The sequence below is a fragment of the Trichoplax adhaerens genome, genomic scaffold (genome assembly GCF_000150275.1).
Source record: "Trichoplax adhaerens TRIADscaffold_2 genomic scaffold, whole genome shotgun sequence".
Classification (NCBI taxonomy): domain Eukaryota; kingdom Metazoa; phylum Placozoa; class Uniplacotomia; order Trichoplacea; family Trichoplacidae; genus Trichoplax; species Trichoplax adhaerens.
Window position 1 is genome coordinate 7,577,760 of NW_002060944.1, and position 14,739 is coordinate 7,592,498.

The 14,739-nt window shown below is 32.9% G+C and overlaps 2 protein-coding genes across 2 annotated transcripts; one reads left to right on the plus strand and one right to left on the minus strand.

Annotated features, from left to right (window-relative positions):
* Positions 1–2,353: 2,353 nt before the first annotated feature.
* Positions 2,354–5,960, plus strand: TRIADDRAFT_53759 (uncharacterized protein; the record flags this gene model as incomplete). The annotated part of the gene is made up of 12 exons (XM_002109547.1): positions 2,354–2,459; positions 3,188–3,421; positions 3,571–3,699; positions 3,903–3,937; positions 4,449–4,576; positions 4,704–4,777; positions 4,867–4,963; positions 5,095–5,215; positions 5,329–5,396; positions 5,531–5,615; positions 5,719–5,763; positions 5,874–5,960. 12 exons carry the CDS (start codon positions 2,354–2,356, stop codon positions 5,958–5,960), a joined length of 1,209 nt encoding a protein of 402 aa, XP_002109583.1.
* Positions 5,961–7,248: 1,288 nt separating this feature from the next.
* On the minus strand, positions 7,249–10,159 carry TRIADDRAFT_53760 (uncharacterized protein; the record flags this gene model as incomplete). Its single annotated transcript, XM_002110083.1, has 14 exons — positions 7,249–7,344; positions 7,548–7,641; positions 7,708–7,815; positions 7,977–8,056; positions 8,181–8,276; positions 8,424–8,483; positions 8,561–8,653; positions 8,797–8,975; positions 9,073–9,110; positions 9,197–9,278; positions 9,403–9,448; positions 9,742–9,843; positions 9,980–10,033; positions 10,115–10,159. 14 exons carry the CDS (start codon positions 10,157–10,159, stop codon positions 7,249–7,251), a joined length of 1,173 nt encoding a protein of 390 aa, XP_002110119.1.
* Between the last annotated feature and the right edge of the window lie 4,580 nt (positions 10,160–14,739).

The following is a 14,739-nucleotide window of genomic DNA, read 5'->3' on the forward strand; positions in this document are numbered from 1 at the left end:
CAGGCTATGTAGCTACTGAATGTCAGTCTGAGACTTGTTTACCAGGTCGTATTTTAGTACTGCACTGTACTTTAATAACTGTTCTAGTGCATAATAAATTAATTCAAATATAAATCCTAAATGCTCCACTGTACTCGTAAAAAACAAAATTCCACTTTTGACAGTAGATGCAGCAAACAAATACACGCTGTATTGTATCAATGTGATCTGCATGAATTATGAAAGACCCCAGGGTCTGTAGCATGAATATTGAATACTTTAGGTGTTTGCATGATGTAGATTCATTATTATGCAAGGCAGTAAATAATACCGCAGTATCTATCTCATAGAGAGAAGGTTACTATAGCACAGGATGGGGGATGTGCACCATGGTGTGCACGATCTTCTGAATAGTTGTTATTATTAATTGCATGTTTTATTTGTAATTTAATTTAATTTATGAGACAATGTTTACTGTAAATGATGGTAGCCATTATCATCTGCAGTACTGTCACACTGAAGACAGCTTGAGTACAACTCGAAATTCTGATAGACTTTCCATAGTAACCAGCGTAGTATTTGTTGTCCCCATTTTTTTATCCTCGTTTTCATACAGCTCCATTAGAATACTGTAGTAAAAATTATAATTATGACATAGCATTAGAACATAAAAATGGTCACATATTAGCGGTAAAATGCCAATAAGGGCTTCTAATTACGTTAAAATAAAATTAATAATATTCATGTCCTATGTTGCTATTACAAGGATTTTCCATCATAATTAACGGGTACTACTAAAGTGCAGAAATTAATTAACTATACGATTTAGGTGCTGTGATTCGGATCGAAGATAGCTTGTGTACTGATCTAATTGTATTAAAAAGGACCACTTGTTGTGTTATTTCTCCTGCGATAATTTTCTTTCTTTTCTTTTATTTTATAAGAACATGTTTCCTATACTGTATTATGGGGAACTTAAGGCTCACTATTTCGCCTTCTATTCTCTAAAAGATGTGGAAGGACCACTTACTTGTGTTACTTTCAGTACAATGTGCCACGTATGATTTTTCTCCTTACTGTACAACAGATAGAACTGTAATGCATGCAATAACCACGATGCGATACCATCAGTGTGTATTCGCAGTACTATTTGAGTACCGCTGCAATCATCAGCCATCAGCTTTGATCAAGTATAATAATTTGAGCATTTCATTTTATCACAGCAAATTCAAGGGACAGGTTGATTACCTACTGTTATTGATAACTGATACGTGCTGAATGCTTCTACAATATGATCAAATTTGGAGCTGCATTTATAGTACTGTAGGTGTTATTTCCAATGTACAGTGTACACTGTACAGTATAGTACTGTATTTGCAAAATCCGCCCTTTTAAAAAAGTTTTACGTATTGCAGATTAATTTCGATGTCATCACATGTAGTGGGATTCGAATACTCTGATTTTTATACTAAAATATTTAGATGAAAAGGAGAATTAAAAAAATGCTTACAAAAAATGAATCTCTCTAATGTTAGCAGGAATAGACTACGGTAAGTGGTACTGGTCTGTAGTAGTTCTCCAACAGTATCTTGTACTGTATACAGTATTACTGAATCCTCTAGGTATACAGTACAGTATATTGCGCTATACTGTACAGTGTACAGTGTACATTGGGTCATATCCAGCGTTTATCCATTCACTGCTTAATGACAATTTCACCCAGTAATGCCCTTCGTCTCCTTAGTTAATTATTCGTATTTTCAAAATTATCAAAGAAATCAGGGTTACTGTGACTTAGTAGTGTGTAAATATGGGTCGAATAGTCCCTAGTTTGTCTTTTACAATCTTAAAAAGACGAATTTTTGACTGAGGGGACTAAATTCAAGAAGGGGGTTACTGGTATGAAAGTCATTTACTGTAGCATTGAGTGAATATGTACTGTACAGTACAGTACTAAATTCACCTGCGAATTTACTGTACAGGGTCAACGGGCTAATTTCTATGATTTTTGGGCAAACCAACGTATAAAATTTGGGGGTTTCTTGAACAAATTGTAGATCAATCGATAGAGAAAGAGTTAATTTACAAGAATTTGTCGTTAAAATTTACTTACGACGTCTGCCTTCATTGTAATTATTATTATTAAGGTAGGCGAGCGGCTACAGTACAAAGTAAAAATGAAGATTTGATAGCATATGGTATCACATACAACAATACAGGTACAGTATTGTGTATGAAGTATTATGCTATACTTAAGTACTGTATTAAAGTACAGTAGTGGAAATACGAGTTCAAGACGGGCCAACAAGAAGCTCTTGCTAAATGGTCATCATTTATTTCCTAAATCAAGTGTCGATTTTGCGGAAGAAATAGAATGAAGCGCATCGTGCATATCTTCAGCCGAGAACCCGGCCTGAAGGAAATAATTGCATCAATGCACAGAGATGTTGAATTGAAAGAGATTTGCCCACCATCTCCAGGTTCAATATAATATGATGATACAGTGTGATGATGATATCTAAAAGAGCTCATCTAGTATGTGAAATATTTGTTTACCTGGATGATTTTTTGCTTGTTGTGCTCAAATGCAGCATTTGGCTCTATAAAATATTGCTACTATACGTGCATAGGCATATCGCGTTAGAGTAGGTGCCATTTGAGCTGTAAAGTACAGTATGTTACTATCTTTGTATCAGGTTAGGTTTTCATATGCGTTCATCATGTACATTGTACAGTACTGTACTGAGGTGGCTAGAACTTGCTAATCACTTGAGCTACTCTGCTTCAACTCAAGTTTGAAATAGGAATAGTAGCTTACGTTTCAGCTATTCTCCTAATTAGTATTATCGAACTAACTCTGTGGACAAGATGTCGTACAGAATTATTGAGCGAAATTGAGGCGAAGACGAAACTGCTTCAGCTAACCACCTATACACAGGATAGCTACAGCCAACAGTCATCTCGGGTATCATGCCAACGTTACAATTTCTATATACAACAACTTGCAAACAAATACTACTAAAGTAATACCCAAAATTCGCAACATGTTTGCAGTATGGATTGATTGGGGGTAATTTGATGCATGTCTGCTGTATTGACTAGCTCTTTGTATTTATAAGCCTGGGATAAGAACAGATTTTAGATTGACTACAGTATCTTCCACCAAGCTAAAGAGTAATTTGGTGTAGGTCTGCTCTATATTGACCAGTACCTTCTAGTTATAAGCCTGGAATAAGAACAGGTTTTAAGATTGATTGTAGTATCTACCAACAAGTTATAGAAGAAGAAGAACTACAGTATATGGGTATGGCAGCTCTTTACTTAGGATTAGCTACAGGAATGCATATTGAGCATATTCTATCCACAACTAGTATACGATTTCAGCCTGTTATCGATGATATTATAACTGGAGACATCATCAATCGAAATCGTTGTAAAGAAGGTCATAATAAATGGGAATATAAGTTTATTTAGTATAGTATGCCACTCTTTGAATTATTTACTGCACTAAAGCGCAAATACAGGCCTTACAGGCTGCATTGTTGTTAACAGCTAGATTTTTATTCTTCATTCTCTTCTCATCAATTATAGGCTCATCTCTCACAGCTAAACAGATAAATGAATTGGAAGAAGCTGAGGTACTGATTTCTGATCCTCAGTTGGCTGGGCCCTTACTTTCTAGATTAAAGAACTTGAAATGGATGCAATCGACATGGGCCGGTATTTTTGTCATAATATTATTTCATACATGGCTTCATAGAGAGTTTACGCAGCTTACATTGTCGTGTTGATACTGGATATTTTCTTACAGATACACAGATGATAGATATGCCTTATCACATCTGTATTGTTTATTTTAGTCATATTGAAGTAGATTTAATTAGAGACAAGTAACTAAGAATCTAATGTTGTATTTTCATTAGGCAACGACGCTATGAAAAATTTTGTAACCACGAAAGTAAGTAAATATAGTGGTAATAATACTCTATATTCTTCTTTAGATTATAAACATTACTTTACAATACATAGTAACTATGTACAATAGATACAAAATTAATAGTTACAATAATTAATTAGCAATAGTTTGGTATCTTGTGCTTGCCTTGCGCTCTACTATTTGGCCATTATCTATTTATAAAGCTTAGATTATTTCAATAATTGTCGTGTATTTGGGAATGAAGGCATAAATCTTACTGCAAGACTTTATTAGCAGTACGATACTAACTTATCGTAGGGATAAGTAGTATGACTGTTCTAAAATCGAACACCATTAACTATGTTCATAAATATTGTGTACATATTGTTACATTACATGCACTAATAATTGTACTGGTTGATGTCATAGGCTAGTAAACAATAAACATCTCAGTAATATGTGTTTCTTCTCACAATTTGAGTTAATGATGTAAGAAATTATGTTAAGTCTAGATATAGCTTTCATATTAAATTCATCTGTTTCGTTATTAAAGCCAACTTTTGTTATGACCCGGATGGCCGATACTTTCGGTTACACTATTTCTGAATATGTTCTTGCTCAAATAATTATTCATGAAAGACACTTAGATCGTTACTGGCAGCAACAGAAAGATAAAATTTGGTATGGGTGTTACGTTTACTACTTATTAAATAGTACAAACACATAATCTTTCAAGGATTGTAATACGATTGATTTCTAAATTTATTTATCTTAAAGTGGATAATTACTATGCTTTTCATTTCATCAGGAAGCAAAGATCGGTACGTTCTCTTCAAGATCTTACGTTAGGCATACTTGGCGCTGGTAACATTGGCTGCCATGGTAATATTGGAATATTGTTGGTTTTACCACAAAATTATAACTGATTTTACTGAAACTTAATTTTTGTTTTACCATAAAATATGTAAAAGTTGCTAAAGTAGCAAAAAATATCGGAATGACAACTTGGGGTCTAGTCCGAAGAGAGTTACCCTCTCATGATAGGTCTCCATTTGTTGATCACTATAGGTAAATATGAAATATTAGTAAATTTCTCATACTGATTCGATGTTATAGCTATAACATATGTAAATATTGGTAGATGATATTTGCAAGTAGCTTTAATTTTTAAATATTATTATCATGCAATTTTGTTCTAGAACGCAAAACAATCTACAAGAATTACTATCTGAAAATGATTACATTTGCAACGTACTCCCTAACACTAGTAAAACTATGAATCTATTATCAGGAAACGTGTTAAAAGTCTGCGAAAAGAAGGTTAATTAAATGTCATTACGAAATAGCTGAGTGTAGAATTTCGAGATCATACCGGTGTATGGGCAATCTCTTAAGTAACTGAAATCTGCTGACACCAAACACTTTTTTGATAGAAACCTGTTTTTATCAATGTCGGAAGAGGTGGAATAATCGATGATAACAGCTTGATTACGGCTATAAGGTACTTTCAGAAAAATGAAATACTACTAGAGATAATGCTCACCCCATCTAAATAATTCTATAGAAGTGCTTGTTGTATTATAAGTTCTTGTATACCCACACAAGATATGTAATTAATTATATAATAATTTTAAGGAATGGATGGATCTCTGCTGCTATTCTTGACGTTTTTAACGAGGAGCCATTACCTGCGGATCACCCTTTCTGGACTATACCAGAGGTACGAACAAGTTTTAATGTCAATGTCATGCGACCTTGCTGTTATAATTTATTACAGTAAACAAGTAATAATTTATACTTGCATATTATCGAAATTTTGATAGATTACTATCACACCGCATATATCTGGTCCAGGAATTCCAGTAAAGGTACGATTAGGACTTGAAGAGAGTTACAAAAAATAAAGATTACCTATTCTACGTTATGACTTTATACAAGAATTCTTTTACATTAATTATAATTTTTACTTAACAACTAGATTTCAGAAGTATTCGTCAGAAATTTAAAATTTTATAATGCCAATAAGGACTTAGATTTTGTCTACAACTGGGACGAAGAGTATTAAAAATTTGCCACATTCTTATTTATCCTGCGCTGAATCTCTATAAATTATTTAGATATGCTAAAACTATAAAATGTTGTTTAGCAGATAGAATTGATTGTAGGTAACTTTTAAGAACTTTATTAATATGCATGCACGATATATTACAAAATATGATAATAAGCGGTTGCAACTAATCTATCTACAGGTCTGGCTCCCAAACTGATAAAGTTTCTTACAATAGTAGATCTTGCGCAATAGTCTATGCCACTTAAATTTATTTCTCAGTATTTCAGTTTAGCCGTAGCGACAGGAGGGTTTACAGTACTTGAAAAATTGTATTTTAACTTAAAGTAATCTTACTTACTCACTGTAAATGAAATTTGAATTATTTTATTCTTCTTAATTGATACGATACAAAGGGATAGTCTGACATGCAACGCGTTTCTAAATGTAATGTTTAATATTGAAAAAAAAATCTGTTACAAACATTCTTCGATAGTAATATAGATTAATTTAAAGGTTGAGGTTGTACTGTACTGTTTTTCCTGTTATGGTATTATCTACCAAATGCAAAATGTATGTCAGCACAGCTGGGTATAGAATAAAATTCTGATATTTTATTATAAATTTTTGTTGTATATTTTTTATATACGTTCTGGACAAGCATAGCCAACTTAAGCAAGTTAAATAAATAACATGCGTAGTCGTGCATCTTAAGTTAGCAGGTTTATACTGAAATGAAGCTATAAACTTGTTAATACAGGAGATTATGGGGAGATAATTTCTATAGGTTTGTTTTTATAAAAGAATTGTACAGTATCAGACAATAAATCATAGGTATATTTGTAAACTTGGAGAAGTAATAGAATCTCAGTCAAATGTAATTGTACTTATTTGACTTTGGAATCATTATAATAATTATTATTACCTACTAATATTACAATTAGGTAATCAATGTAGAATGAGTTACAAAGTAGAAATAAGGTTTCCAGTACATTACTGTTCCTTAAATTGTTGATTATGGTAATACATATAATCATAACGTTTTTACGATATCGAAATTTTTTCAATGCTAAAAAAGAGGAACGTTCTTAAAGAAATTTGGAACAGCTATTTCCATGATTAATATAGTATCTGAGTAAAATTCAATAAAAAAATACTTTTCAAGTGATACTCCATAACAGTAACAGTTATCATAGGTTTGTATTTGATATACCGATATTATGATATTATGATTTACAAGTTTTAACAGATCTCCTATCTAAATTAGAAAAGCTAATAAAATTAAATAACTGTAACTAAGACATTACTACTTCACTGTTGCTATTCTTCGTCGCAAATTTTTAATAAAATCTATCATTACGCTGGCAATGGCAAAATCGACTACATTCTTGGGTAACCATCCCTTTCAATAACAAGAAAAAATTAGTAACTTTATACGATAGTAAAATGATATCATATTCTTTAACACAGTAGAACTATACGCAATTACAGTATTACGAAGCCTCAATGCTTCACAAATAAATCGCTAGAATGATAAAAAAATAATTTAATTTTATAATCTAATAAGTTATGATTTCTTTTAGCATTTGTAATCTTGATACCTACCTTTGGGTCAGTGTGGAGTAGCCATGTATAATGGGATGCATTGGCATTATTTTGTAAAGGTCTTATAATCCAAGCGGAAAGTTTATTTTCACCTCTATGAAATCAAGATGTTTTGAGTTAATATTAACAATTAAGCTTAAGAGGGCTACTGAGTTCATACCTAACATAGGAGCGATGGGTTGGCATCAAATCATCATCCTTTATAGATGTACTATAAGTGCGATAATAGCCATTTTCTATCTCCCAGTGTCGAATCGATAAAAAATCTCTGTATAGTGATGGATAACATAAATAGAACAATTATTGCCATGAATAAGACGTTACTATAAGAAAAAATTTTAAGACAGTTCTTTAAGAGCACCCTGAAATATGAAAAGCATTTCATATAATATGATAGGTAAATATAAATAATAGATGAAATCTCACTACCTCTTCGAAACTAGACCATTCCCAGACTCTGCAACTATGGCGTATAAAATATCCGTCTGATCGTCTAGTTTTTTCAAAATCTAACAATAAAAGTATCAACAAAGTCAATTAATGAAAACAATGCTATACAGAGCCAAGGATTTAATATGGCGTAAGAAAGAAAAAAAGGATTTTCCATTGAATTTTATTCTTTGTATCTTTCACCTTATTTTGTACGACAGTGGAATCCCAATCCGATTGATGTTCGCAATCAAGGCAAATGACTTGGAATAGATCTGCTGGCTTACAATCCAGAGCGATCTAGCAAAGGTAGAAATAAAAAATGCCTAGCGTTTATTTTTCAGTTGATTATGACTAAACATGAAAAAGCATCTGATATTAATTAAATGAATAAATCAAGGCTTACGAGTAGACATTAATCACCATGTATTAATCAAAAATACTAACCCGTGCTCTAAAAACTTTCCCAATACCTTGTACATTACGGCTATCAACAACCAAATTATCCTAACGAGAGTCATGAAAAGGATTATTACAAGATGTATCGAGATATCGAGAAAAGAATAACTATTGCATAATCTTACAGTGGTCTTTTCAATTTTCCAATCAGTATCAATACTAAGTAAATCGTTTACTGTAATCGATAGATCCTTAACCAGTTCCATATGTTCTGAAAACTAGTATTTTTTTATTTAATATAAAAATAAGAAATATTAAAACCCTGTTAAACTAAATGAAAGCGATACAATTTCTAGACCTTATCATCAGGAACTGGACTTGAAGCTCTACTGCCAGGCAATGAGTAAAATCTGGAGCTTACTGGACTTCCTCGCGGTATGGTATCCTCTTCCTTATCGCTTTCTTGCTGATCAATACTAACGAAACTGTGTCTGCAATCCGAATTAATTACATGATCAGCGCCAGTAATAACTTTTTCATCCAAGCTATGCGTTATATGATCTTCAGCAGCTAACCCTCTTTCACTATTTGTTGGTGAGCCTAGGAAGAAATAATTTTAGATACTTAGTTAACATTTAACTTTAGAACTGCGAATAACTACTAAAATTGTAGTCATAAATTAGAAATTTATTTGTACCTTTGGGCGAGTAGAAAGGTTCCGAATATATTGTTACCCTATTATTTAAGTAGTTTTAGTTTTGATGAAAGTCCAACTATAACATAAACAATTCAAAATATTGATAACAAAAAATTCATCGAACCTATTGTCACTCCACAATAATGGTTGTGTTTCATTGTTTGAATTGCTTGGGGTATTTGTATTCGGAACAATTTGTCTTACAGCTAGGCAGTAATAAAAAGGCGGAAGTTAAGTTTGCTCGTGATCAAAAAGAAGAAATTTATGCAACTACTAGATATAATGTTTTACTTTATAGACTAGTTCAATTATATTAGACATCGTATCTACCGTTTCGTAAATGCAATTGTCTGTGTCTTTTCTCCTTAGGAAGAACCTATCAATTGATAAAAATGTTTAACATTACGCTATTACGACTCGCTCAATCACAGGCAAAGTATAGGTAGAATGCGATATTTTTTACTTCATTTTTTAGCAACGAACAATTTAATTTCGTTATAAATCTCAATTTAATTTCATTATAAATTTCTGTTTGGTAAGTAATATTCACAGTATGCTAATTACGTTAATAAGAATTATATTACGAGACTTGTAGATATCTATAACGCAAAAACTACTTCTATAATTATCAATTTCAGCCATTAGCAGAGTTCAACACTGTAATAGTACCTTAAAATCGAATATCCATGTTTCTATCCAGCAATTAAGAAAAGATATAACAAAAATGAGATAGTCCATAGGATGGGTAGTAGAAGTAGTAACTGCAGTAAACTGGAAGATTACGAATAAAATAAGTTAAAAAAAATATTTTTGTCCAAAGTGTGGATCATTAAAAAGCATTTATAGGGTAACGCTTGTAAAAACGAGTGATCTATCTTCAAGCATAGAATCTTATTTCGTAGCTTACGTCGTAAAAGAAAATCTTGACTACTAAATAAACAGATGTTCCCAATGTGGTAAACTGTAATGATGATTAGAATTAGTCATTATTACATTATTCCATTAAATCATTAATTGAAGAAAAGTACAAAATTCTACTTACTGCTACCATTAGCCAGTGATCGCATTTACATACAATATATGCCATGAATAAAAGAATGAATCTCCCTCCAGCTAGTAACTTTTAATTTAAAAATTGAATACTTTTTTATATAATCAACTGTTAATTGACATCATTCCATTGCTTTACAAGAAAATTTGTAATTAGCCAAGATAGCAATCAATAAAATGGGATGTATGAATGTATTATCAAGTAGATGCATTGACATTCTTACCACAAAATCGAATAATGATGTTTTGAAGTTGAAACGCACTATTTGTTGTTCAAAAGGCTCATGGATCCGACCAGCTTCTAGTAACTAAGATTGTTGTAATTGAAATTAGACTTATTGATCAAACAATTTGTAAGATAGCGGTGATATAATCTCAGCTGAGATCATTCTTAATTTGCATGTACTGTATTTCAGTATCCGACTTATTACGTTTTGACGATTGATTACTTCATATCGACATTAGCCTAATCAAGGACAGCTATAATATTTGCAAACTTTAATTAATTACTCTTCCAATATGTTTGGTATTATAAAATTTTTACGTTTTGATGATTGATCACTTTATATTCACATTGACCTCATCAAGGACCCTTTGGTCTATGACAAAGTCAATGGAAGAGAAATGGCAACTAAACTGCTCTTCAATACTATAAAAAATCATGTTGCACCCAGCCTAAGAGCGATTGATGTATACGAGGATAGCCAGTACTAAATACGCTGAAGTCATTATCCAATTTTATAAAATAAAATAATACTATTATCAGCAAAGCTTGACAATAATCATAGTCTAGCCAACTTGGGCAATTATTTAATTATTTTTAATGCCTGCTATCATTACCTTGACTATAACTATATTGTACGTACACTGTGACGAAAGCAAGCTAATTCATGGTATATTTTCGATTAGTCTACGCTACATCCTACTTACTGTATCGCTACGATATTGTATTGATAGAAGGGGGATATTATAGACAATTTTGAATTATTTAGAATATTTATTACAGCTGTTAAAAAGCAATTATATAATTGAATTTATGAGTGTTATTGACTAACTAGTAATTAATTGAAGAATTCTTAAAGCTGTCGTTCCAGCCAGTCAATACCAAGATTAATTTAATTTAATTAGTTGGATCTTGCGAAGAATAAAATGTCTCAATCTACGTATCTAACTAAGCCGGTTGATTTACTGTAATTTGAAAACTGTCATCATTCGAGATATAGTGCAAGTGATATCTCAATTTCTTCGTCTTCTATCCATTATCATGGTAGCTAGCGGTAATATTTCATCAATTAATTATCATATGCTCATGACCTTGTGTGAATTTCCTGTCATTAATTAGTTTCAATGTTGACTGTTATTATTACTTTTTTTTAACTGTGGCTGGGATAAGTATTGTACGCCTGAGGCACCTCAGCTTGCTATTAGCTATTATTTACTGTTATAGAATATTCTGCGACATGTTTGGAAGGGCGATCTATAACTTATGCTAACATTCAGTTTAATTTCATTGTGCTGAGCGCCTTATTGACTTTCATGCAATAAAGATAGAGTATGTAAAAGGTAAAGTAAAAATTGGTTATCATCAGTAAATTTCTTCCTGTTCATTAAGCATCTACGCGCACAGCAGAGAGAGTGAAAACATTTTGGTATAGGTAAAGTACTATGAAAATCTACGATCGCTTTTTCTATTATTTTGATTACCAATAATTATAAAAATAGATGATACAGTTGTCAGAAGATGGGAAGGATAACCTGATATTCTATCCTTTAATTAGTACGGTGAATATGATACAATTTGTTAAGATCAAGTAAATGCTGAGAAATTAGAATTATCAACAATATTTTCCTTCAGATAGATAGATATTCTGTATCAAGTTCAAGGCAATAATACGATTTTGCCAAAGTGCAGTATTTAAATTGTACCAGTCTGGTCTGTAATTAAGTGTTTTACTGTAAAAACAAGCGTATCCATTAAAGTCTATTTCCTAAGGATCACTCGATCATTTTGACGTCATAAAATCTTGTATTTCTACATTAGACCTCTAAGGATATTTTATTTTAATTAAATAAGTATCATTAAATCGGTATAGGAAAGCAGTTTAGTAGCACAAAGTACCAGGACAGTGACAACTAGATTACATTATTTGGTAGTTGATTAACTCCATTGGAAAGGGCAATCAATGAGGGCGCTGGCAGTCATTGATCTGCACTTTCTTTGTCATAAGAATGGACTGGCACACGGAATGGATATCAACATCAAGTATTTTATGAAGCCGTACTTGACATACCTGGTGGACAGTAAGATTGAGACAAAACATTGGCTATTTATCCTATAGGGTTAAATCATTTTTAACAGTTTAACAGGGTTCATTTTGGCTGTAAAAAAGAGAAAATGAATAGATGATGTGTCTACGGTACTGGGTGTATAGGCATGGCGAGATGTTCTTATAGTATCAGTCACTAAATTCGTCTACTTTTAGCGCATTTATCGGTACTAGTAAAAGAATAAAATGAAAATCATTTTCTCTTGATTTCTTGCTATGATTGTCTAGTGGACATTTTAGACCCTTATTCAGGACTGTCCCATATTCTCAGTGTGTTAGAATGCCGCCATGACAGCGAATCCTGGTTGTGCATGGCACTGCAGTTAACGTCCTTTGGGCATCCTACGTCATACATTTACACAGTATATACGCGTCCGCTCGTTTTAAATGCTACACCATAATAAATAGATACACTAGGAGTATAAACAAAAATCTCCTACCATGTGGACTGGATTTGTGTGAAAGTACAGCTTTGCCGGTGTGTTCAAGCATGGTTAGCATGGATCGATGATGGCGATGTAGACATAAAATAACTTGTTGACGCTATTACTGTATGATCAATATTTTGTAAGGATGACGACGTTTGGGGATGAAAATGCAATACAGATACAGCTTAGATGATCCCTAAAGGATGGCAAAGCTTAGTCGAAATAGAAATGAAAAAATAAAGACTGCTTTGATAAAATGACTCCATTAGAATGGCTAGAATAGGACTGCATGCTTGATATTTTGATAGGACAAAGAGGGGTAGAAATGGAAAATAGATAGTGCTCAGATGAAATTACTCAATTAATGCATAGATACAGTAGATTGATTTGATTATTATTTATAAACGAGTACTATCATGATCCATGTCTTGTAAAGGTGAAGAGGTTGGTGAATTGAAAGGGAAAATCAATACTGCCTCAAGGAAATTACTTTATTAGAATATCATGATTGATATCTTGTCAAGATGAAGTGGCTGAGAAATGGAAGATTGATATTGCTCCGATAAAATTATTATTATCATCGGAGATGATATCACGTCAGCAATGGAAAGGATAATCACAACGTCAAGGAGAATTTACGATCTCGAAAGCTCCAAGATTGAACTTACTACATCAATTTACCTTGGTATAAATAAACCACATGACAAATACTAAAAGAGCGTCAAAAAAGGCGAAGAGACCAAAGAGACGTCGAATCGTCGAGACACCACAGTACCAGTCGTGATTACTTCCCTGATTGATGTTGACATCATGACCGCTACGCGTTTGCCGCTCATCTTGATTAGTCCTATCCTCATTATTTAGCAGCATTTTTGTGGATAATTCTCGATTGCTTCTACCAGTGTTGCTATCGCTCATGTATGCTTTATTTAGATCAGTCGACAGGACCAATGGATGAATAATAAATAAATAACTTAACTTGTTAATACTCAATATTCCAGCTCAATCGATTTCCAATTCTTCAACAAGGATGCTAGCTAATAATCGTCAATATCAACGGCTTACCAATGCCAATTTTGACTATTACTAGATCTAGTCTTGACCTAGCAAACTCGTCCCAATTCCAGCTCGATCGATTTCCAATTCTTCAACAAGGATACTGGCTAATCATCAACATCAATTGCTTACCAAGGCCAATTTCCAGTATCATCCAAGGCGAAAGATTATGCTAACACTTAACTTTATCGATAGAGAAGTAATCTAGCCGATCGATATTGTATACTGTAATGGCGATGTTTTCTTTCTTTTGTTATCTGACTTCAAGTCTGTATCGAGGTCGGGATTCCGTCCTGCTTTCCGTAACAAGAGGGGCTTGAAGAGAAAATTCAATAGTTCTGTTCCAGTTGGAGTAAGTGTCCGTACATGAAGTTTGGCGCATACTGTACTGTATAAAAATAAAAGAATGTCCAGCTCTGTACAGTACGAAGTCAAACTGGCCTAAGCAAATCTACAGTATAACGTAGTATACTGTATTACACTCCAATTTGTCTTAAAATAGTATACAAAATTGAAATCCTGTTTCTCCATCTTAGCTGTACTATCCAATCTATCCTTTGTTGAGAGAAGCACTCGCTAGTCGAGATCACTTGCACGATAGACTGCTAAAAGAAAACGAGTAGTAGCCTATGGTTGTAGTCATCGAGAGTCTTTCTTGCTTAACGCCATACTGTTGCGATAGCATGACATCATCGTAATGACTGCGCTGGCGCAGTCGTAGCACTCGACATCATCACCTTTCCAATGACGTAATGAGATCGAGTTTAGTGGATTGCTAATCGTAAATGAATTAGGTAATGAATTAA